The sequence below is a fragment of the Martes martes genome (assembly GCF_963455335.1).
Source record: "Martes martes genome assembly, chromosome: 3".
Lineage (NCBI taxonomy): Eukaryota > Metazoa > Chordata > Mammalia > Carnivora > Mustelidae > Martes > Martes martes.
In genome coordinates this window covers 187,039,371-187,065,362 of record NC_137890.1, presented here as the reverse complement: position 1 = coordinate 187,065,362, position 25,992 = coordinate 187,039,371, and the positions used below count along the sequence as shown (strand labels likewise).

Below are 25,992 nucleotides of genomic sequence, written 5' to 3'. Positions count from 1 at the left end.
ACTCAGCGTTCTGCCAAGTCCGAGTCTGCCAACAATTAACCACCTCTCTCTTTCCATGAAAACTTCTCGCTGTGTATTGGTGTTTTTGTTCAGTCTCCCCTCTGCTGGTTTTCCTTTCCCTATATGGAGATTTCGAACCCACTGTCTATAATAGCTGGCATCCATCAAGAGCCGCAATTTGCTTGTCTTCCGGGCAGCGTCACGCAGAGGGGAACTGCTTGTAATTGCCTCTCTCATCATTGACAAAAAAATTCTGAAAGGCAATTGCACCAGTGACAACCTTGATGTTCGTGGAAAGGAAGAGGAGTTGGGGGATGGGAGAGAAGCTTTCCCATCTATGCTGCATGTACATTGTCCTCTTGAAGCCAGGGAAACAGTGATTTTTCAAAAATGTATAATGTGTTTTAAAAACATGTTACTCAATGGAATTTTAAGCCAATGAGTCTGTACCTAACCACTTTATTTGCTTAGGGCAAGTAAGGCAAAAATGTGATGATATTACTATCTCTGGACATCTGTAAGAGAAACACAGTATTTTCTAGGATGGCTTTAAGTTCTTGAAGGAATATGCCTGGAATTGGGTGGGATTTCCCAAGATTTCTTTGAGCCTTCCCCATTCTTTAAATATAACTTTAATAAAAATATATTTGTGTACAAATACATAATCTACAAAATAGAAATATATTAAAATGTTTTATATTATATACATATTATATATACATACATATGCACACATATGTACATATACACAATATAATACATATTTCATAAAGATACAAAAAATATATATCTTTACATACAATAATATAAGCAAATGAATTAGAGAAAATAACATTCAATTCTATAAGAAATCAATTATGAAGAACATAAAAGGTGTAAATGATAGTATAACAACAACAGCATGGTAACATATTCCATAAATTTCGTTATGAAAATTTCTAATCAACTTTGACACTTAACATCCCTGTCTTCAGATAATTCATCATACTCTACATTAGCTAATTCCTTCCTTTTTTTCCTATTACTTATACACTTAAGAAGCTAAGGGGGTAGAACTATTCTAAAAGGTCTAGCAACAATTCTGTTTGATATATATATTTTATTCCATAGTTCATTAAAAAATCACTATCTCAGTGTAGGTTTAAAAACACATTAATTTAGACTCAAGTACCACTGATATTTGAACTTGAATACGATACTATGGTTCAAACAGGAAAACTAAATATCAGGCCAAGATTGGAAATAAAAGTCGAATTCAGGATCTCTGAATCACTTCAGAAATGATTCATGCATTTCAAGATAAAATTACTCCTTTATTGTTATAAAGTAAGACTGCTTATAAAGGAAGAGCCATAAAACCTTTAGCAGGGAAATTAGGGTTTGGCTGTCCTAGGCAAATAAGAAGCATCACTCTGACTTCGTCAGATGTACATCAAAGAAGATCAAGAAATAAAGATGTCAGATAACACTAAACTTAACAGTGCATAAATTACAAGAAAGAAGAGACCAATTCCAGCTAAAATGCTATATTTATTTGACCAGTCATAAAATTAATAGGACACATTTGTATCAGCTATTTTTAATTTAGCTGTTAGCTGGCATCTCCTGGCCAGTTATTTCAGAATAAATGAGGTCAGAATAAATTGTAGACAGCAATCGGAGGTAAGGAAAGGGCTCGTGCACGATCAGAACATCAGTTCTTTTAAGCTTTCCCCTTGGCGTCAGAGAGCTATGGCCGTTCCTTCCTACTTCCAGTGCTCTCCAGAGCCTTCCTTCAGGCTATACTCTTAAAAACACTGTAGTTATGGTGATGGAGTCAAAAACCTTGGGTCTGAGTCCTAATCTTGACTTTTGCCAGCTATTTGATCTTTGGCAAGTGCGTAATGCTTCCCTCATCCAGAAAACAAATAATCATAACAGTGTTGATTTTATAGAGCAACTGTAACTAATTAATTAAACTAATTAATAATTAGCAATTAAACTAATTAGTAATGCACCCGAGTGCTAACAGAAGGTCTGGACCATGATAAGCCCTTACCATACAAGTTAGTATTGCCATTGAAATTATTATCGCCCTTGAAATTATTATTAACTTAGTGGGATACTCAGCAGCCTGTGAGTTTTGAAGTCTTATCAGGCTGTGATTCCTTAAAATCAGGTTTGTGACCCTTAAAAATCCAAGAAAAAATTGTGATCAACTAGCATTTCTGTTATCTTCCTACATCTCAGTATTCTTTTTTTTCTTTTTTTTTTTTAATTTATTTTTTAAAATTCTTTTCAGTGTTCCAGAATTCATTGTTTATGCACCATACTCAGAATTCTTTACGGTACTTATCTCACAAGTCTCCTAGGGAAGGTGGACTGGTTTAGTTCTGTCCACTCAGGAGTGAGATTTTATGCTTCTTACTTGACAGATCAACCCAAATCAAAAAATCAGTTTCCTATTAACTTCATCTACGTCATTCTGAGTATTTATCCCACACCCCTACGTTGGAGGCATTTGGGTATAAGTGGCAACAATGAGGCCTGGTCCTTGCTGTTTGCAACCTACTGACACTTGCAGTGGTTTCTTTCGAAACTTTCGAATCAAGACCAAACACTCGAACGCAGCTCACAAGCCGCTTCCGGGTCCAGCTGTTGCTTCATCGACCAGTACTCTAGAACCGCAGTGACTTCTGTCCCTTCCTCCTGGAGAAGCCAAGGCTCTATCCTGCCCGAGGCCTTTTTGGGCACACGTGGGTGTCTCGAGAAACTCATCTTTCTGCCCACCTTCTCACAGCCTTTCTCAAGCTTGTTAGTGCATCTCTGGGGGCCACTGGCAACATCTTTGGGCTCTCATGAGTTCTCTGTGGGGATTTTCAAACTGTCTTTTCCTTTTGATCATAACCTAAATTTAGCGAGTGATCTAAGAGCATGTTTTGGCTCATCTCAATAACCACCTTCTCACGACAGACCTCGGCCATATGCCAGCGCCCGTGTCTGTCCTCGGAACCACACTGGCGCCACGTGGAGCTGCTGTACTCGGCAGGGACCAATAACAACAGAAGAAAGGCGGACGTGACGGGCAAACGATGCCTGGAGCTGGGAAGGGCCAGTGACAACGCAGTAGGCTTAGTCTTCCAGATGCGCAGAATTTGGCAGCAGTTGGCATTTGTGCTGTGTGACGAGCCCACTGGCCCTCTACTGCATCGAAGCCATTGCAAAACTTCCAGTCCCCCAGCATGTGCTGACCTCCTACGAGTCAGTGCCTTGGCCACCGGGACAATAACCCCAGGACAATGGCGATTTAATTTTGGCAAATGGTGCGCTGTCCCACCCTCCACTACGCAGAGAGGCAGTGAGCCTCTCGCCCAGGAGCCTCACCTCCTGATCTGGACGGCCGAGGACACAGTCTCATTTCCACCCCCTCACCAGCTCTGTGACCTCAGGCAAGTAAGTGAACCTCTCTGTGTCTCATTTATGTCACTGATAAGATGGCGCTAATCGTATCACTTACCCCCTGGGACCGCTGTGACAATTAAATATAATTCCCGAGAGCCGGTGCCTAGCGAGGGTAAGCAAGGCCTCATGAACGTTAGCTGCTCCTGCTGACCCGTGAGCACTGAGTGCTGTTTGCACGGATGCTGTCAGGTTTTCTTTGGACTTACTGACCGAGTGGAGTCAAAGCCTAAGGAGTCTCTATCTAGTTTTTACATTTATCCACATTCGAGTAACACTGTAATAAAAATAATATAATAAATATATAATATATTTATTATAATATATAATAATATATATTTATAAATAATATTTATATTTATAAATAATATGTATATATTTATAAATAATACATATTTATATATATTTATATATAAATATTTATGTATTTATATATAATAATGAATAGTAAAAATAAAAATAATTTAAGTCTACACCTAGGATCTGCAAGCCTGTCGGTTCTACGACCTAACCAACCGCTGTCCACCCTGCCGTCCCCATCAGCACGGCTCTTCCCGGAAGCCTCCCCCCACCCCAGCCCCACCAGGTCCCATGTACATTCTGTATCCGGCGGCACCCAGAGATTGTTCTGGAATCACAATTTGCATGCCTGATTGTAACTGCTTGTTTAATTCCTGCCCCCCGTGAATTATGAATTCCGTGAGGGCAGGGACTCCTGCAAGGCCGGGAGCTGACCTTCCGCAAACACGCAGCGAATGAACAGATGGCAGAGCCCGTTACCTGCGCCAACTCGGATGCCCCTAATTTTGCTGCCACTGAGGCCGAATCAGTAAGATAGAAGACAAATTAAAATCCCAGAGACAAGCGTCTCGAACCTAAAAATGTTAAAGAAGAAAAACCACCACATAAAGTTGCAGGAGCCCTGAGTCAAGCTGCAGAAAGCGCTCTGACTTGAAGCCCAGAGAAGGAAAAAGAACATCAAAAACATTCCATAGGCCGAGAAGGAGATTCAAACAACTTCGTAAGGAAGTAATGACCACAACAGCGGTCATATAGAGAGCTTTAAAATACATTTGGTCATATCGTTTATGAATGAGGACAGGTTACATTCATAAATTAATATGAAATTAATAGAAATTAATAGAATTTAAATAGAATTTAAATTTAGAAAAAATAATAATAGAATTATTTAGAAAATAATAATAGAATTTAAATTTAAAGAAATTAAATAGAAATTAATAGAATATTTCTCCTCTTTGATAAGCTAGTCCTCACAGACCTACAAGGAACCCAGAGAACAGTGATTTTCTGAGGGCTTTTTGCAAAGTTAATCTCCAATTTTCCTTCCCCCTATCTTGACATTTCCCCTCAGGTGATTTCCCTTCCCATGCACTAAACACACACACACACAGACACACACAGACACACAGACACACACACACACACACACACACACACACACACACACACACACACACGAGTGCAGCCCAATGAACCACTGTTTACTGCAGGAAGCATTCTTATCCCCAGGTACGCTGTGACATAACCAGACGTGGCTCCCTGAGGCTGGGACAATGTGTGCCTCTGTGGCATCCCCAGGACACAGCACAGTCAGTGGAAGGAAAGGCTACTGGACAACAGCGCCGTCTCTAAGGCACTGTTGCCACATGGTGTGTGTTCGCGTAAACTGAGGGCAAAATAATTACAAAGAAATGAACCTTGTGCTTATAGAGGGAATGTGTTTGGGGAAATTTTGAGTAAGTAGGGGGCCCTGTCTCTCCCTCGAGTGGATCCAAGTCTGGAAGAAAATCAGAAATTCAAGGTTGTTTGGTTAAAACTCCCCAAGTAGCCCTGAGTGGAAAGAAAACTACTGCTGCAAATGTTAACATATCACAGGTGAGGCGGGTGGGCCTAGATATCTGACTCCTGCTCAATGAACACAGAGCACTTCTGACCTCTGGCTTTGGGTAGCCGTGGTGTGGTAGGGAACTCAGAATCCAGTAAGAGCTCCCTGAGCTCAGGACAGTGCTCCTTCCACAAGACTGAGCTGCTTCTTCCAACTTGCAGCAGCCCAGGCAAAAAGGTTCAACTGTAAGTGGATTCCTTTCTTCTGCAAGGAGACAGCCCACTGCTCTCACTGTTTGTCAGTGTGGCCCTCTCTTCCCGCCCCCAGCCTCACCCAGAGCCCAAGGCCTCATCTTCTCCTCCCTGGACGTGTGCAAAAGGCCACCACATGTCCCTGGTCTGGACCACCTCCCCCACGTCTGGGCTATGGTTGGAGTGATCTTTCTCACGCACAAATGGGATCATGAGACACAACCTTCCCTACATCCACTTAAAATTCTTTAACAGCTTCCGAATGCCTCAGAACAGAACCCAACTCCTTCGCTGGACACGCAAGGTCCTTCAAGATGGCAGCTCTTCCTGCCGTCCCACCTCATTGCTTTCCATTTCTCCACACACATCAGGTAATCCAGGCCTGGCACTCTGCTTTCAACACATTCACATGTTTGTGCCTTTGTAAATACTGTACTCCCTTCCTGGACTATCCTTCCTCGTGTTTCCTCTATCTTTTTCACCTCACACAATTTTGTTTACCTGGCTAACTCCTACCCATCCTTCTTTTTGCTGAAATGTCCCCTCTTTTGTGAAACCCACAGAGTCAGCATCTCCCTGAGTGTTCCCATAGCACGGTACAAACTTCACAAGACTTGAACTGTCTGCTCTGGATCTTGTTCCTGCCACTAGACTGGACCCTTGGAGGTTGCTGGAAGCCACCAGTGCCTTCCATGGACCATTTAAATTTTGGCTTATTCTCAAGCAAGATTTTCAGTTCTGTTGCACAATACTTGGCAAATAAAACAGAACTCCCAATGTTACGGTGCCCTTATACTGCTCTCCTGAAAACTTAGTTTTTGTTACCCACGGTCTCTGCGGTCACAGCTATACTCTCTATTCAGTTCTTTAAGGCTCTCTTGAATTTGGTTCTACTGCATATTATTAAATAATAAAATAATAGCTGTTGATAGCTTCCTCTGTGCTAGGCATTCTTCAAAGAGCTCTTAACATGGATTATCTTGTTTAATTATGTTAGGCAATATATTTATATAACTCATACTCACATTGATCTTAACCTATACCAGAGACCTTTACTGGTAATTAAATCCTTTAATCCTCGTAACACACCTGTGGGCAAGTACTGTCATTACTCCCATTTTTGAAAAGAGGAAACCAAAGCACAGAGAGCTTTAGCAATAAGCACTAGGTCACACAGCTCCCAGGTAAGGTGGCTTGGATTAGAGCCCATGTGGTACCCATGAAAGCCTGGGCTCCCAACCCGCACATGACACTACCTCAGGGCAGTGCATCCTGGAATTATACTCTTTCAACTCTTGTTCCTCCTTTCCTCTCTGCTCAGGATGTCTGCCACCCTCTGCTCTACTCAAGTCATTGCTACCCTTCAAAGCCTACTTACAACTCACCTTCTGCTTGAAGACTTTTCTGAAAACTCTGGCCACCTTTGAGCTCTCTCCTGTCTACAGGCTATGGCATACACTGTCTACACGGAACACTTTGCCACTTAAGTCCTATTTCATTTAGAACTTTATTATATACTCTCTTGCATGGCTCTTTGTCTTAAGAGGGCCTTGGCCTCTAACAAAATTATGAGCCCCTTGAAGGTACCAACCAGGTGATTTATTTCTGAAACTTCCCATAGCACCCAGCACTTTGGCCGACTTGTGTATCTGCTTATATTCTTGGGGAATGGAAGTGTAAAATGAGGTCAGGTTCCCCCCTTCCCCATGTAGCAGATTTACTCAATGGTACCCCCTGAATTTGCCCAATCATGTCTTTTTTTTCCTGCCTAACCAACGTTAAACACTGGAAGGAACAGAACGTTAGAAAGTAGAGTTAGGAATAGAGTTCAAGTCTCCTTAATTACAACCACTGGACTAGTCCTCTTTCTGAAGTAGCTGAACATAAAATTGGTTCTTTCTTGCATCCACCACTAAAAGTCACTTAATTTAGTTCAAATTTCACTTGTATTTAGCTCAATGGTTGAGATCCACCTTAACCTAGATAAATGGAAACTGTCCACTGCATGGCAGAGCCCTTTGGCAGTGCTCCCACACATGGCAATTATCCCACTGTATTTTTGCAGTAACCTACTTGGCTGTGTCAGCTCCGCTGGTTATTAAGGTGTTAATCAAAAGCTCATGACCGTATCTTGCAGCCACATGGAGGGGAGTGTTGCCGTCCTTATCCACACAGTCAATTTCACCGCCTGGAAGAGAGGTTATAATACGGGGTGACATATGGATGCCGGCTGATTCAGATGCTACATTCTATGCTGGTCACTCGTGTTGTCCAAATGTTGACTTCTTTTCCCTTCTGTGTACATCTCTGATCTAAAGTACAAGAATGCCTTTCCAGGGGACACATCATCATCTGAAATAATAGTATAATTAAATCTGCATAGAGCGAAGTCTATTAGAAATGCTTTCAAAATTCTTTCCATATTGTCTTATTTAAGGATCCAAAATCTCACAACTAAATTTCTGCTCTGAAGGAACAAACTTATAAAATTCCATAAAATGTAATTCTGAATATACAGCCAATTTTAATTTTATCTGCATGATTAAAGACCTACATAGGCTGTATACTAAAACATCAGAACCAAAGAGAATAGAAAGTTCAAGAAAATACTTTATGTAGTTTGACTATTTGGTTTAAAATATGAAGAGTAAAATGAGTGAACATATATCTATGAACTGGAAATATCTATATTTATAAAAGCTATTACATTAATCATCAACGGTCATTTTAATTATATAGTATTTTCATCTTATTTTGTTTTGTCTTCTTTCTCCCAACTTTTTATTTTACTACATTTCTTTCTTTCTCTCCCCTTTTCATAAATATGTATGTAAGTACAGTTGGTCTATTTAGCCATTTTTTAAAAGATTTTGCTTATCTATTTGTCAGAGAGAGAGAGAGAGAGCACAAGCAGGGGGAGCAGCAGGCAGAGGGAGAAGCAGGCTCCCTGGGACCATGACCTAGGTAAAAGGCAAATGCTTAACTAAATGAGCCACCCAGGAACCCTGGTCTATTTAACCATTTAAAAGTTAGATATCATGACATTTCACCCCTAAGAACAAAGAGATTCTCCCACATAACTATAATTCTATTAGTATACTCAAGAAATTTAATGTTGGTACCATAATTTTATGTAATATATAATATATTCCAATTTCTCCAATTATCCCCAAAATGTGCACCATAGCTGTTAGTTTTTTAAATCCAGGATCCAACAGAAGATTCTGCTACCATTTGGTTGTCATGTCCCTTTAGTTTCCTTTAATCTAAAATAATCTATCTATCTATCTATCATCTATCTATCATCTATCTCTCATGTCATTGATATCTTTGGAGGTCAAGCCAGGAATTGTGTGGGATGTTCTGCATTCTAGAGTTGTCTGATTATTTCCTCTATTCGACTCAGAACATTTTGGCATGACCACCCCAGAGCTGAAGTGTCCTTCCCACGGAATCTCCACAGCGTGCACTAAGGTCAGGTGAGTCTACCTGGTGATACCAATTTTGATAACTTGTAGTGCCTACAGTTTCAGTTTGGGAAGATGAAAAAGTTCTAGAAAGGAGCAATGGTGTTGGTTACACAAAATGAGAGTATACTTAGTGTTGATGAACTGTACACTTAAAAACAGTTAAAATGGTAACTTTTTATGTTATATATATTTTACCATAATAAGAAAAGGGGCTTGGTTATTTGGTTAAGGTGAGGCCTGCCAGCACTGGCCATTGCAAAATGTCTTTTCCCGTTTGTAATTAACAACCAGTTTGTGAGTGGTACTTTGAGAATGTGCAAATATCCTATTTCCCAACAAAATTTCCGACAAGGATTTTAGCATTAACAGGGAGTACTTTGTTCAAAAGTTACCTGAATTCTATATTCTGTATGCTTATATGATTAACTTGATATATAGTTTATATTCATTTGATTGTTTTCAAAATTTTTACCAGCTTTTGATTTAATTTTATTAGTATGTAAAAAATTCATGTTTCAGAAGTCAAAATATTTTTAATCATTATTCATTTATTTTTTTACTGTCTTATGTTAGTCACCATACAGTCCATCATTAGGTTTTGATGTAGCGTTCCATGAATCATTGTTTGTGTACAACACCCAGTGCTCCATGCAATCTGTGCCCTCCTTAATGCCCATCACCAGGCTCACCGATCCCACCACCCCCTCCCTTCTAAAGCCCTCAGTTTGTTGCCTGGAGTCCATAGTCCCTCATGGTTTGTCTACCCCTCCGTTTCCCCCCCTTCATTTTTCCCTTCCTTCTCCTAATGTCCTCCATGTTATTCCTTATGGTCCACAAATAAATGAAACCACATGATAATTGACTTTCTCTGCTTGACTTATTTCACTCAGCATAATCTCTTGCATCAACATGGATGGGACTGGAGGAGATTATGCTAAAACTATATTTTTTTAAAGGCTCATTCTCATTTCCATCCCTTCCACTGCATTCTCAACCACATCCTATAGTAATCATTTTCATTAGTTTTGGTTTATGCTTTCTGTGTTTCTCTTTGTAAAAATAAACACACAGTGGGATGCCTGGGTGGCTCAGTCAGTTAAGAGGCTCCCTTCAACTCAGGTCATGATCCCAGGGTCCTGGGATAGAGTCCTGCATCAGGCTCCTTGCTCAACGGGAAGCCTGCTTCTTTCTCTACCTCTGTCCATCACTTCCCCGGCTGTGCATGCTCTCTCTCTCTTTCTCTCTCTGACAAATAAATATATGATCTTTAAAAAATAAATAATCATGCAGACTCTTTATACCTTGTTTTCATTTTCCTTTTCCATTTCTTTTTTACTTAACAATATATCCTGGAATTCACTCCTAAAAATCACTTCTTGGAGGTCTTCCTTGTTTTTGTACAACTTTATTGTTTTCTATTGCATGGAGATACTCGTAACATCACAGGTCTGGTATGGATAAGCCTTTGGGTAGTAAGTACCATTTTGCTATCATCGGGAGTCCTGCAGTAAATAACCTCATGCATATACTGTTTCCTGTCTGTTGGGGGTCTCTTCAGGGTAAATTCCTAGAAAGGGGATTTCTAGGTCAAAGAAATGAATATGTGGTTTTGTTTGATTTTGCCACATTTCCTCCTATAGGTTCTGTGCCATTTTGCTACTCACATAAGCAATGTATGAGTGCATTTTTCCCACAGCCCAGTCAAGCCTTTGAACACCTGCCATGTGACAGGCGAGAAGTAACATTTCAGTATAGTGTTCATTTGCATTCCTCATATTAAGGAAATTGAGCATCTTTTCATGTACTGAAGGACTATTTGTTTATCTTTTTCCATGAACTATTTGTTCATGACTTTTGATCATTTTTCTGTGTGTGGGTGGGGGTGGAGGAGGTCATTCATTCCTTGATTTTCAAGAGCTCTTAAAATATTTAGGAGATTCACCATCGATCAGTAATACGTATTACCAATATTTCCGCCTTTTGATTTTCATTTTTCTTTGCTATTTTATTCTTAAAAAGAACCCCTATTTTTGGAATTCATGTCTTTTCTATTATTAGATTTAGAGTTTTGCATTGAGGTTAGAAAGGCTTCCCCCACATCCTGACAATAAAGAAACTGACACACGTGACAATATTTGCAATACTGTCTCCATGGATACTGCACAACAGTCCAGGGTCCGTGTACCCATCTATGAACTGGCCACAGCGGTCGGCCTGAATGGTCCACCCCAGAACTGATCCTGGGAGACAGGGGAGGCAGATCCCAGACTCCAGAGGAACCTCTGTCCTGGACAAACACTGAAGCACTCTACGTCCTTCCCAGCTAAGAGGCACCAAACCATCTTAAGATGTGTTAGAGCCTCCATGTTGATCAGCCCCCAAAATGCCAAAAATTGGGTAAGGAAAGGAAAGAGTGAAAAATGTTGAAAAGAGTGAGGGGCTGAGCTGATAGAGTTTCTTCTTGTTGTTACTACTATTTCATGAGTCAGTTCAACATGTTACTTATTTGTTATTTATTTATGGATGTATTTACTTGTTTATTTATTTTTAGAGAGAGAGAGAGAGAAAAGGAGAGCATGCAAATGGAGAGAGGGACAGAGAGTGAGGGAGAGAGAGAATCATAAGCAGGCTCGATGCCCAGTGCAGGGTCTAATGCAGGGCTTCCCCACAACAGGGGCTTGAACCCACGACCCTGAGATCACGACTTGAGCTGAAATTTTAACAGTCAGACGCTGAACTGACTGAGCCACCCAGGTGCCCCTCATAAGTCCATTTAAAACTGTAAAAATATATTTAATTATCTTCCACATATGTTTTTGTCATCATTTAAAATGTTTCAGAAAAACATCATAACAAGTGGAAAAATAAGAGAGAGACTGTATTTGTTATTCAGAAATATGTTTTATATTAGAGTAGGACCTCTAGATGAATGAATTTCTATTTTACAGTCACTCCCTAAACCTTTCCATTTTCACTTGAAAATCTTTAAGATCTGCCTGACACGCAAATTAAGTATCTTTACTGCTCATTTGAAGCTTGCAAGTTAAATTTCGGTAATTGATTATTGACAACTAGGGAGGAAAATGAACATTTATGAGTTTAGAAGTATGCAAAGCATGTCAGAAGGTGTAATTTATGCGGCATTATCTAAGCATTCATCTGAAGTTAGTTTTTCCTGCACAGACAAAAATGGCCATCTTATTAAACTGCTTTGGAAATACTGTGAGCCAAAAGGTCGAAAATCTCACAATGAATCATCCTAGCCTATCACTGGACTCTTCCTTTTCAAACTCTATTTTTAAAGCTTCTGTGAAGAAAACATCATTTTTGAACTCCGGTAACCTGCTGGACAGCATCGGAGGCAGTGGCCGAGGGGGAAGGGTTGGATCAAACACCTTCCGTCATCACATTGTTTCTTCATTCAGCTCTTTCCCCCTCTGGCTGCGACAAGCCAGCTTCAGACAACAAACAACGTGAATGAACACAGAGGTGGTCTTTGCTCACTATCTTCAAAAATAAAAGAGGTGTGTGTGTGTGTGTCTGTTTTTTTTTTTGTTGTTTGTTTATTTGTTGTTGTTTTTTTTTTTGTCTGTTTCTTTTCTTGTTCTTTTTTGGCAATTGTCTTACCCACAGTAATTGATTCTGGAAAAAGTTATTATGAAGACCTAGTAACTGTGAATAGAGAACAGACAGGAAAGCAGAGAAATGTCATACAAAGTCCAAACACCAGGGTGATTTCACAAAACAAATAAACACAAAGAATGTTCCTCAGTAGCATGCCTTGTCGGTTCAGGGAGCCAACGGATGTCCCCATGTGGGACCGGCTTTCACAGTCCTGTTGTGCACTGACCCACTCTGGAGGACAGACACCAGGTCCGGGGGTGTGAGCCTCTGGATTTTTCCCAGAAGGAAGCTAACAAATAGGAGGAAAGAAAAGAGCTTCCTACTCTTCTCCCTAAGGGCGTTTTTTAAAATGTCAAATGGAAGAACTCACAGTTCTCACACGTAATGAACGCAAAGAATTGTCAGCGGAGAGAAGAGAACGGCAAATCATCCTTCTGCAGGGATGACTCTAGTCTACATGTAAGTGACTCGTAAAGTAAATAAAACCCAGGTTAGAAAACTTTTTTTTATTAGCGCCTGGGTGGCTCAGTCAGTTAAGCATTTGTCTTCAGCTCAGATCATGATGCCAGGGTCCTGGGATGGAGCCCTGCACCCCGCTTCTCCCTCTCCCTCTGCCTGACACTCCCCCTGGTTGTGTGTGCACTCTCTCTCTCTCTCTCTCTGACCAATACATAAATAAAATCTTTTGAAAAAAAATTTGTTTAAACATGCCATTGTTCGCTCAGAGAATGCATCTGTAAGTGTGGTGGTTGAAAGTTCAGTCTCTGAGGTTAGACTGTTTCAATTCCTGTTCCTCAGCATCCCTGCCATGTATCCTGATGGAAGCAACCGCCTCCCTGCCTCAGTTTCCCTCCCTTTGAAATGGAGATGACAACAACACCTCTTTCTCATGGATTTATGGGGAGTGCTTACCCAAATGCCTGGCACAGGGTGGACACTCAATCAATGTTAGCTTTATCATTATATATAATGGGCTGCACAGTACAGCCACTGTGTCTTGTCATTTTGGGCCCCTGGACTCCACCTGACCCCCAAGGAAGGTGCCAGGGCATCCAAGAATGAGGCTCTGAAATAAGCCACTTGATCGCCGAGGACAAGAGGTGGTTCTCTTTCAGATCTCATCCCAACTCCTAAGCCTCTAACGGTGTCCAGAGAGGGCAAGGGAGTCCTTCAGGTCCACAGGAATGGCCTTTGGAGAGGTGAAAGCAGCCAGCAGCATCCCCAGACTGTTATCAGCGCACTAGCTTTACACGGGGGGATGGGTCATGGCCTTGATTCAGAAGAGATGGCCAGCGTGGTCTGGCCACAGGGACGGACCTGTGGGAAGGCACTGTTTACAAGCAGAAACTTGCTCTTTCTCTGATCCGATCGCTGGTGCTCAAATATGCTTTAGGAGGGAGCAAAGCTTTTTATACCGCAGAGGTAAGGCCCACTGACTACATTCACACTAAATTTTTAAAAAATAGATACCAACTATCTCCCTAGTTTTATTTATTTTTTTTTAGCCAGTGGACACTGTTTCTGAAAACAAAACAAAACAGTTGAGAACTATATGGGACGAGGAAAGTGTGAGGAGGAGAGCCTCTAAGGTCGCTCCCCATCTCCCTTTGTTTACTTCAAGCAAAACAAAACGATTAGAGGAGCCCCTTCAATAAAATGAATGTCAAAGACTTGCCGTGTATTTCCAATTAGAATTAATGGGTGTTGTGCAGTTAATTTTCATTTTACCTTCCTTCGTTCATTGGAAAATTGTCAGGATTGATTGTCCCCTACAGTTTCACTGAAATGCGTATAAATTTCCTTTGCTTTGCTGCAGATGTTTTGCTTCCTAAGCATAATTTCCCCGGTGGATCTTCCATCAAATGTCAAGTAACTTTTTGGTTTTATGACTTGAGTGCCGAGGACATAACACAGTATCACTAACAATTTGTCCAAAATTCTTATAGATGAAAAAAAGGCAGGTCCAAGAAATTGTCTAATGCCAGAATTTTGAGAAGTACAAATGTGGGTCAACTAAAGATAGTTCAGAAATTGCTGAACTTGGAATGTCAGCATAAAATCTGGACTAAACCTGCGTGTTTTTTTGTTTTGTTTTGTTTTTGCTTTTAATTGTCTCTAAGATTTGCTAAGAAAGCAGTAGCTGTGTGGTCAAGGTCAATTCACTCACAGATGCTGGCCATGACCCATAATAGCATTAGGAAGCATCATGTGAAGTGACACTCCCTAGCACTGTAGCTACAGAGACAACCCAGTGGTTCAAGTATACCTTTGTCATCAGCCTGGAAAATTACTAGGTTATGTGGCTTTTCAAGGTCTCTATCAAGTCCGTAACTTTATCGTCTTTTATATCATGCACTTAACTGCTTTTCCTCTGACTCACCTCATTTTCTCTACCTTTGCCCAAGTAGCTTAAAGAGTTTTAACTTAGAAAACAATGGTGAATTGTAGAACTTAAAAATAATTCAGATTTGCTGTAGCAAATGTATGATAGTTATTTGTATTTGTTTCAGAGTGAAAAGTGCAGGACCTTGAGCCCATAGAAGTGCATCATTTCCAGTTTCAAAATCATATGTTCTTTGACTGACTAGGAACTAATTGAGAAATAGTGGCTTTATGTTCTCACTCCTAAGCTGGATGGGGATGATATGTCTGATAAAGAACTTTTAGCAAAGTGCATCAAAGGATGGTGTAAATCTCAGCTTAATGAATCCGACCATCATCTAAAACAGAGAACCATCTTTCATGTTCGGATAACTGATAGCCCCACTCAGATCAGGATACTGTCCATCAAATAACAACGCTGCGGAAGGGTCTCTCTTACCATTCTGAATGAGGGTTTGCGACCGTGTGAACCTTCCATGGACAGCTGTCATGTGCAGTGGACTTTTGCCATCTTTACTCTAAAAAATGAGGGGGAGAGAAACAATGGATCAGTGACATCAGTCTGAAACGTCCCTATGGATACTACTGCCAATGCTCTGGGGAAAAAAAAACGGTCAATTCAGAATTTTTTAAAAAGTCTAATAAAAACTTACAAAAGGCAAAAAGATAATTCTGAAAGCAAAACAAAAAGCACATATATTATCTCAAGTTACTGCATAACATCCCATTTTAAAAAGAAGCTTAGAGAAGTGAAAATTATTTTAGAGAAGAGATGTGAAATTTCTCGTTACACTGACCATTTTTAAACTATCCTGTTTCAAATGGAAGCAATCATCCAAAACGCTTTTTTCTCTCTCGTGATCTACCAATGAAGACGGTTTCAAGGCATTTTTTTTTTCCAAATTTTGTTTAAAATACCTGAGAAAAGACAAATGATGTGCTAACTGGCTTGGCCCTGTCTGACCTAAAGTTGACTGAGCTGCTGCGAATGATTCCAGCTCTCAAAACTGACCCGGAATATTCCACCACTCGCTACATTCTGATTCCACAGAAAACAACACTTCCGGTTGTTCCAAAACAGAAATGTTTGTTTCAATTAAGTCATTAGAAATCATAAGATTAAGACATACAATGGTTTAGCAAATGGCCATTTTAATGATCACCTGGGAATGTGCTGAATTTATACATCTCTTTATTATTTAAAACATAAATGATGGAATTCCCTGATATAAATTAAGCCAAAACATGAAAAATGAATGGAATCTATAGACTGATCATTACACCAAATGCTAAAGCCTTACACATTTGTTAAGAAACAGTCATTTACAGAATTATGTCTAAAAATAGTAATACCCAAAAGAAGGTATTAAGTATCCCCCAGAGACAGAATGCATCCTTTCCTTCAGATACTGTTAATGGAAGGGGAAAAAAAGAAATAGATGTAGCTATTCTTTTTATAATTCGCAGGAGAAACATTTTCCAAAGTCTAAGGTTAGACATGAGATTTCAAAAATGCAAGTTTATTTTTATAATGAAACCCATATACTTGTGCTTTATAATGCACTGTTGGTGGGGATGTAAACTGTTACAGCCATTGTGGAAAAGAGTGTGGAAGTTCCTCAAAAATTTAAAGACAGAAATGCCATATGATGTAGTAATTCCACTACTGGGTATCTACCCAAAGAAAATGAAAACACGAATTCAAAAACATATATGCAACCCTATGTTTAGTGTAGTGTTATTCATAATAGCTGAGACGTGGGAGCAAACTGCATATCCACCGACAGATGAATGGATAAGGAAGATGTAGTGTGTATACACACACACACACACACACACACACACACACACACACAGGAATATTATGCAGCCATAGAGAGGATGAGATCTTGTGACAACATGGATGGACCTGGAGGGTGATAACATGTGTGGACCTGTAGGGCGAAATAAGTCAGACAAAGACAAATACCATAGGATTTCACTCATGTGTGTAATCGAAAAAACAAAACAAATGAATAAACAAATAAAACAAAAAACAGAAACAGACTCAAATACAGAGAACAAATTGACAGTTGCCAGAGGAAGGAGGGTGGGGAGATAGGCAACATGGGTGAAGGGGAGTGGGAGACACAAGCTTCCAGTTAGGGAATAAGTCACGGGTATAAAAGGCACAGCACAGGGAATGGAGGCAACGACATCGCAACAGCGTTGTGTGGTGATGGGTGGGAGCTACACTTGTGGTGAGCCGAGTGCAACATCTAGAGAAAGTGAACCACTGCGTTGCACACCTGAAACTGACGTACTGTACACCTAAAACACTGCATGTCAACTAGACTCAAATAAGACAATACTTTAATTTAAATAAGGAAAACATAGCAACCTAAAAATACATTTTAAAAATGACTCTTTGTTTTAAAAACTTCACAATGGGAACAAAGAATCATTTGAATCGGTATTTCTCGGAGTGAACCAAGGACCGACTGCGTCTAAACCACCTGGGGTTCTTGCTAGAGATGTGAGTTCTGTGCCCTGACTCAGAACACTGAGTCCGAGTGGGGACAAAGGGATCCCCATTTCTAACCTGCACAGCACGTTACAGTTTAGGAGCCACTGTTAGACGGAGGGGACCGGAATAGCTTATAAAACCACAAGGGTGTAGCAGAAGAATTTTTATTACAGCCTGTAAGTCTGTTCCTTAGAAAGGAAGAAAGGAATCGTGCACAATCTTTGCCAAGGAAAGAGTTCATCAGAATGGTAAGTGCATCGATTGAAAAATAATCTTTACGATGAAAAAGCATCAGGTAGATGGGGGGGGAAACAGGATCTTTTCTCATCTACCATGGTTATAACCAGAGTCAGAAAAGACTGAGAAAGGAAGATGGAAGTAAGCTTGAAGCTCTACCAAAATGGTATTTTTAGAGAGAAAGGAGCAGCAACCAAGAGGACAGGGACACAATTACAGAAATCGCCGAGTTGACATAAACCTGTCCCTAGGTGGTGCTATTTCTTTAAATTTTGCTCCAATATTTCCCCTTAAATTTAATTGAAAAACATAACTAATTAGCATTTAGTTAAATATATATAAAGCCATAAATATTTCAGTGCTTAGGTAATATCTTCATAAATATTTAGCTAAGAAGTTTTCCATGTCTGGAAAATGGCTTAAAGGCTTTACTGGGGAATAACCACCAGCTTGGTGGTAACTCCCTAAATTGCAGCCCGAGAGCCACAGAAGCAACCAGGTTCTATGGTGCGCAGATGACAAAGCTGGTTCCGTTTTGGGGGTAGCAACACCATCCTTGTCTCCGTGGAGCGCCTGTTCCTTTGGTAAAGGGGCAAATAAACAGATGACCAAATTTTGGTAAAATACAAAGGACAGCTATATCAGATCTACCTTTGCCTGGGCTCATCTACCGCGGAGTCCAGCCCTGAGCTGATTTTTTTTCCCCCTGAGGGATATGGTGGCAGAAGGTGGGGGAGGTGTGGACAGGAAGCGTTGAGAAGATCACAGAGCCGTTTCGGAACAGTTGTGCTTACGAGGTTTGAATGTAAAAAACCACTGGAAACTAATGAAGGTCAAAGGATAATACTTTTCATTTAGTCTTTACAAGTTAGAACTCAGGATATTCAGGGTGAGACTAGGGATCCTACAGAGTTTCATTATCTGCCTGAGAAATTTGTCACATGGGGGGGACTTGCTGTTAGTGCTGTTTTAAGAACTTCAGACAAGGATAAAATATCCCTTGCATTGTCAAAGGAGAGGATATGCTCAGTTCTTCCACTCATTCAAAGCTTTGCTGTTATAAGATTTTTTTTCTTAATTTCTAGTCTCTTTCCTATTTTTAGACTCATTTTCCCATCAGAGTTAGGGCTCGGAAAATTTTGGTTTTTTGAGATTTTTTTTTAACTATGCAAGAAGCCCTTCTATTGATTTAGGCACAGCTCAGCCATGGTCATGAAAGAAAACTAAGAAAGACTGAGAATATTTTATGAATATCAGTAGTCTTTCAGGGCAAATTTCAGCAGGAAGATTAATCCTTGAACTAAATGGACTGTTTCAATTTCCTTGACCACCACTCTCCTCAGAAATCTATTCACACCTTCCACAGCAAATGTCTTCTTTCTCCATCCTCCAACATCTCCCAAACCTTCCCTAAACTCATACACGTTGCTACCACCCAGGAACTTGAAGGCATTGTGTTGTCTGTGGCATGTGTCTCTGGGAGTCCCACAGCTCAATGGCCCTACTAGAAGGCAACAGAGCCTCTATAAGACAACATCAAGGCCAGCTGGCAGGCTAAGTTAGGGGGGATGTGCCAGAAACCCAAAGGGCTTCCTAATTCAAGCAATTTAAAACCCTAATTTTCAAAAAGCCATACACAGTTTAATTTTTAAATGGTTCTAAAGGCCATAGACGGTACTGGTTGGTTCTCATTCATTCCTCTCCTGTTTCCTCACAAGCTCTCCAAAGTTCCAATCATAATGTCCTTATCACTGCTTTCTTTCTCTTGCCTATTCTATTTCTCACCTTTGACCTCTGCAGTGCAACTCATTCTATAATTTGGACATGGTACATATAAAGAAGGGAGCTGGTTCACTCCAGAAGATGTGCGATAGACTTCAGCCCCAGTGTCTGAGGGCTACATAGCCGACAGGCCCAGGGGCAGGAAAGAATTCAGACCATGGGCAGTCTGAATGTTGGAGGTAGGCAACCAGGTAAGGGTAATTCTGAATCCATTTAAGTAGTATTTGGAATAGCTATATATGCAGTGCCTTCTTTAACATTTTGAATGCTTCTAAAAAGAGCTTTGGGATGCTACCGGAATTACAACGTAGTCTGTAATGGAGGAGAAAAATTATTTTGTATCTTGTCATGCTCTTTCTATTTGTGAAATACAAGTGAACCTTCAATGGATTATTGTCTAAAGTATTGTGTCTTTATTATTTATCACAATTAAACCACCATTACAAAGACAGACAGGGCCATGGCCAGTCTAAGGAAAACGGAGGATTGTAAAATGTGCTCAGGACATAACATCCTTCCTTTTCTCTCCACCATCTTGTAACTGTCCGTGAAGACATCGCTTTTAATATTTTGTGAGGATGGAGGAAAACAAAGTGAATATGTGGGCGACTACTGGCTACTCTTCAAAATGTTATTTCCCCCAAACTTCAGAAAATCTAAACAAAAACAAATCGTCTTGCGATCTACAAACACTTTCAAAATCCAAGGAGCAATGTGGTCCAGAGAGATAACAACTTCAATTAGAAAACTATCTCCAGAGTCAGACAAAATGGCTCTATGGAAATGTTAGACGATCCGTGCCTCCGGAGTGAATCGTGAAGGAGGATTCGAGAGAAGGAAGCCGGAGGATGTAAACAGAGGAGATGAGGGAGACCGAGGGAGAAAGCTCGATTTTAACCAAAGCCCCATTCATGCAGATCAGATAACACACAAACCTAAGTCTCAGATTTTTAAAAAGGTATTTCTCATATTCTATTGATGATTAGCAGTCCCTGGGGGGAATTAATTACTAAAATTAAGGAGTCATGCTTTCCAGGTCCATTTTATGGAGGACAAGGCTGCCATAAACTGCCATAAACTCCATATAGCGTTGGAGTCCCTGAACTACTCTGAACCGAGCACCAGTCAGTTAACTGGGGGGAGTGGGTAGGTGTTCCAGAAGTGGCCTTCTAGCCTTGCTGGCAGGCACACTGAGCACATCAGTTGGCATGCTTTAAAAGGGGAATGGAGAGCATCGGACAACCCCTGAATTAATTTATGAAGTTTGGTGACAAGAGCTACTTTATTTAACTTCAGTAATAATTTTCCTTTCTTTGGAGAATTGAAGGATGTCATTCAGATACCAGAACAGCAATACAAGTGTCACAAGTTTTGGGGACAATGCCAGTTCAGCCACCTGTTAACCTCCTGCCTTCTCACCACTGTCCTCCGTGACTTTAATACCATATCATGACTCTTCCCACCTTGGGTTACAGTTCCTGGTCTCTTTCATGCCTCCTTAGGCCTTCCCTTACCCCCATTTAGGACTTGGATGGGCTCCACTTACAAGATATGGAACTCTGAAATTCTCTCTATCTATTCTATTTCTTCATTTCTTCCTGTTCTCTATCTCCTTGAAGACATCATGCTCCCCCCCAACTCCTTTGTATTTTCTCTAACTCTTCTTTTTTCATCCGTTCTCTGGCTCTGCCTCCTCCTCCCGATCCTAAGACTAAAGTGATCTTGGCATTCTCCATCCCTTTCTCTACTCATGCTATGATGTACTATCTCCTTGGGTGACCTCACCCTTTTCCAGCCTCCAAGATCCATCACCTCTGTGTGAATGAAGGAGCCTAAGTTTTTTCTTCTATTGTCTTCTGCTGTCCCACACTGGAGGACTGCATGCTCCATCACTGGTTTTCTCAGACTGGTAGTACCAAAGGCTCAAAATCACCTTCTCAACAACTTAACAGTTTAACCTCATAAGCCTACTCCTTCTCCTGATGTCCCTCGTAACAACGATAATCATTTCCTGAGTGCTTGCCACATGGCAGAAACCGTTCTAAGTAATTTATATGAGATAACTGGTTTAATCTGCACAGCGGTTCCATGAAGAAGATGCTACTGTTTCCCAAACTTTACAGATAAACAGTTACCCAGAGAGGTTGCTTCTGATTATATAATTCCTGAAAGTCAAGGCTCTGAACCAGGTTTCAGTTCTTACACTTGTCTTCAACTCCTCCAACTCCCATCCAACCAAATTTCATTGATTTTCTTTCTGCAATGCCTGTCTCTTCTGTTGGCTATCCCCCTCCCCTGTCCTCAGTACCTCTTATCTAGATGAGTTTTACTTACATCAACTTCCCAGTTATTCTCTAATTGTCTTCTGTCTAGGTCCACTATACCTGAATTTTCTTTATATAAAAACAAAAATGTTTTTTCTTCATCTGGATATAAAAATAACACATCTTATGTATTACTATCAGAAGATTAAAACAAATACATAAAAATGAAACAAAAAATCCAAATCATAATTTTGCCTCCCCGCAATGATCATATATTAGTATATATTCCAAGTACTTTTCTCTATGTGTATAACCCAGACACATAACTTTTTTAAAATTAAAAAATTAGATATTTACTTAGTGCATACTAATTTTTTCAATGATAATAGGTATTACTAGTCTTTTTCATATTTGCCAATCTTAAAAGTAAATCTACTTGTGCATTTGTTTGCATTTTTCTAATTACTAATGATACAGAATATTTTTCACAGGTTTCATGGATATTGTTTTCTCTTTCATGACCTGCCTTTACACACATTTTCTAGTAGGTTATCAGATTTTATCTTATTGGTTTTTATGAGCTCTTTATATATTAAATATATGAACTCTTTGCTCATCATGTATAATGTAGAAAAATTTCTCTGAGTTGTTTCTCTTTAAATTTTGTATATGTTAGGGCTTGTTATTTTTAGTTTTTTTGTTTTGTTTTGTTTTGCCATATAAACATTTAAAATGTTTATGTCATCATACATATAATTTTTTTCCTTCCTGTTTTCTGTCTCTGGTGTTCTGTGACCAGATTACTATTTCTAATGCTCAGTTTGGATCACATGACCACTACAGTGACTAGTGGTCCCTGTAGCTTACAGAAGTCCAAACTCCTCAGTTAGCTGGCAAGCCTTCTTCCTTGGTCCGGTCACATTTCAGCTTGTTCCTGGCTCCTTTCCTTCATACAATTTCTGCTCCCTTCAAGCTCAATAAATCATCATTCTGAAAATTTGTCTCCTATTTCCCCACTATTAGAAATTATAAGAAAAAATGTAAAAAGATTTTAGTAGTGAATAGGGAAGGTCCTTAAAATGGATTGATCCAATATTCTTAAAATTTAATCTCAGGAAGAATCATTTTTCAAAAGCGGAGGCAGAATACACTGGGACCTGGATTCCTGTGTGCCAGGGAGAAGGGAAGCTGAGGATGAGTACAAAGTCCCTTGAGCACATGCAGAAATCCCATTACGATCTAAATGCGCTCAAAGTGATGGAACCTGGATGGTGAGGGCCGTGTGTAAGTTCTTCTCGGTTATCTGTTACAGGGAGCTAACTACTAGCCTAGAGTCGACCCAGAGTGTTTCCCATCTGGAACTCCCAGACTCTTTGTTCATGTGGTTCTATCTGGAATGCCCTCTCTCAGATTCTCTCTCTCTCTCCTCATCTCAATTGGTATCAATCTCCTGACTCTCACCTCAAAAGCAAGCTTCGTTTTTGATCCCCAAGCAGGAAGCGCTTGCAATATTCTGTTACGCTCTCATGCCACTCATCACGTTCTCTCTCATTGCATGAGAATCTGAGCTCACTATTTCCTTACCGTATGGTAAATTCCTTGAGAGCAGAGCTCATACCTCATCTTGGAGTTCTCCCTCAGAACCAAAAAGAGGACGCTAGGTAGTCCTTGGTCAGTTTGCTGCATAAAGACTATCAGGACCGGTTGACCACTATTAGGTCAATGTTACACTACTACAGTCACTACCTACAGTTTACTATTGCAAAGTATCTGAGAAACTCCTTGGTGGGCCGTGCCACAGTTGGAACAGACCTGACATTATTGGATTAGGCTTTTCTTTGTTTCTCAGCAGCTCTGCCATATCAGCTCAACATCCACCTCAGTGTTAGAAACTAGGCCACGTCAACATCCCTGGGAGCCTGTGTTTGCTCTAGAACATTCACTAAGCTACCAACGCATGTGGCTAGAACCTCCCAGGGCCTTCCAGCAGGTCCTACTACTTCTGCAGTAACAACACAGCTCCATCTCCATAGCATGCCAATATAGGACAAGGCTATGGAGGTCAAGGTACTAAAAGTTCCGATTCTAAAACAGGACCCCATTTATAAGAGTTGATTTTGCTCAAAAAGGAGGCTCAATGCAGAGGTATCTGGCAGAGAGAGAGCTGAAGAGTGTCGTACCTGGATGTTAACATCTGCCCCGTTGTTTACTAATAGTTCAAGACACAAAGCACCGTGTGTGGAGGCAGCAGCAAAATGCAAAGGGGTGAACCCGCTGTGGTTGGGTTGGTTCACGTTAGCACCGTAGTCCGTCAGCTCGTTCACCACTGCATCCTGCCCATTGTAGCAGGCCAGGTGGAGGGCCGTGTTCCCGTAGACGTTGATTTCGTCGATCTGCAATGAGTCCAACACAGGGCAGGTAAAAGCACTGGAGTCTCCTTATTGCATTTGTGGTTGGGGCTGGAAGGGCAGAGGGAGAGGGAGAAAGAGAATCTTAAGCAGACTCCCTGCTCAGCACGGAGCCTGACGTGAGGCTCTACCCCAGGACCCTGAGATCATGACCTGAACCAAAATCAGGAGCCAGATGCTTAACTGACTAAGTCACCCAGGCGCCCCATACACCACAATTTAGAAGCCTAAATGCTGAAGGTAGGATGAAGAACCCCAGCACGTGTAAAAAATGATGACTATGTATTACATGTAATATATATGTTTAAATATTTCTCTGTGTTGATACAGAAACTTAAAAAAAAAACTTAAAAAATGATAAAGCTTGCAAAATCTTAAGATTCTGGTTCTTTAAGCCCAAGTTTCTGATTTTTCGTTACTTGCTGTACGCTCCCATTGCCCTCCATCAGTTACCCCTGGAAACTCAAAAAGCCAGGATGATAGAAAACAAGGTGGTTTTTACCCTCTTGAATTAAAATGCAACCAGGATTTAATCTCAGAACAATGGAAAACCCACAGGGGCGCCTGGGTGGCTCAGTTGGTTAAGCATCTGCCTTCAGCTCAGGTCATGATCCCAGGGTCCTGCAATCGAGCCCCGCATCAGGCTCCCTGCTCAGCGGGGAGTCTACTGGTCCCACTGCTTGTGTGCTTTCTCTCTTGTGCTCTCTTTCAAATAAATAAATAAAATCTTAAAAAAAAACCCAACCCAACATTAGAAAAGTCACAAATACACCATGAGTTGATGCACTCATCACAGCTCACCTCTACCCCCAGATTCAGGAGATGTTTGACCACATTGATCTGTCCATTGGAAGCTGCAGCGTGCAGGGGGGTGTAACCCTTCTTATCCTTACACGTCACTTCTGCTCCATGGCTGATGAGCAGGGCCACAATGTCCAGGTGGCCTTCACAGAAAAAGCAGCAGAAAACACGGGTAACCTTTTTAGGATAATTTGATGATCTATTCCACCTACATTACAACCATTAACTTTTACTACCACCGACTTTTTAAATAACAAGGTCCTGCCAATATGTTAGTACCACAGCCTAAAAAAGAATTATGTTAAAACGAAAGCAATGTTTTTAAAAGCAGTTCCCATTCCTTACTGTAAACAGGGACAATTTGGTTTGGAAAAATTAATGAAAAAAAATCAAGTCATCAGAATAACGCCATATTATCATTAAAATATATGAGATCGCTGCTGCTTGATCTTTTTTTTTTCCTTTTTGGACCACAAAGATGACAATTTCATATGGTTCAACTTAAAAGTATTCTTGTGAATTACTGGCTAAACAGAAACCCTTCCGGTTTCAGCTCCTTTTGGCATATTTTCTAGAATATTTTCCTTTGTGCCCCATCTTACTATATACAGTACTATAAATGTATTTGACCTCTATATTGTGACTGAAGGTTGCTTGATGCTTTGGTTCATTGCTGTGAATGTGGTTGATAACTGAGGGGTAGAAGATAAGTACTGATTCCAAGGGTCTAAGATGTGCACAGGGGTGGGTATGAGTGTGTGTGTGAGAGAGAGAAAGACAGATATGGAGACAGAGCTGTGCTTGGTTGGGGAGGGGGGAGTTGGGTGTGTCTGTGTGAGATAGAGACAGACAGAGAGAGGGAGAGAGAGTATGCTTGGTCATGGCTTGTTTTATTAAAATTTGACATTCTTCCCCCTAAGACTTGTAAGTAGAAAAATTATTTTCAATGACTAGTGGTGCTATCTTAGCTTAACCAGTGCTAC

The 25,992-nt window shown here is 40.6% G+C and overlaps 1 protein-coding gene across 1 annotated transcript in view; it reads right to left on the bottom strand.

Moving 5' to 3' along the window:
- The window catches only part of ANKRD44 (ankyrin repeat domain 44), a 316,406-nt gene that overhangs the window by 102,877 nt on the left and 187,537 nt on the right, over window positions 1-25,992 (bottom strand). The window contains exons 7-10 of the mRNA XM_080798591.1: window positions 25,010-25,152; window positions 23,981-24,193; window positions 15,451-15,529; window positions 7,609-7,723 (exon numbers count right to left, since the gene is read on the bottom strand). Of these exons, the coding sequence (XP_080654717.1) occupies window positions 7,609-7,723; window positions 15,451-15,529; window positions 23,981-24,193; window positions 25,010-25,152 (550 nt within the window). The remainder of the gene's footprint in view (window positions 1-7,608; window positions 7,724-15,450; window positions 15,530-23,980; window positions 24,194-25,009; window positions 25,153-25,992) is intronic.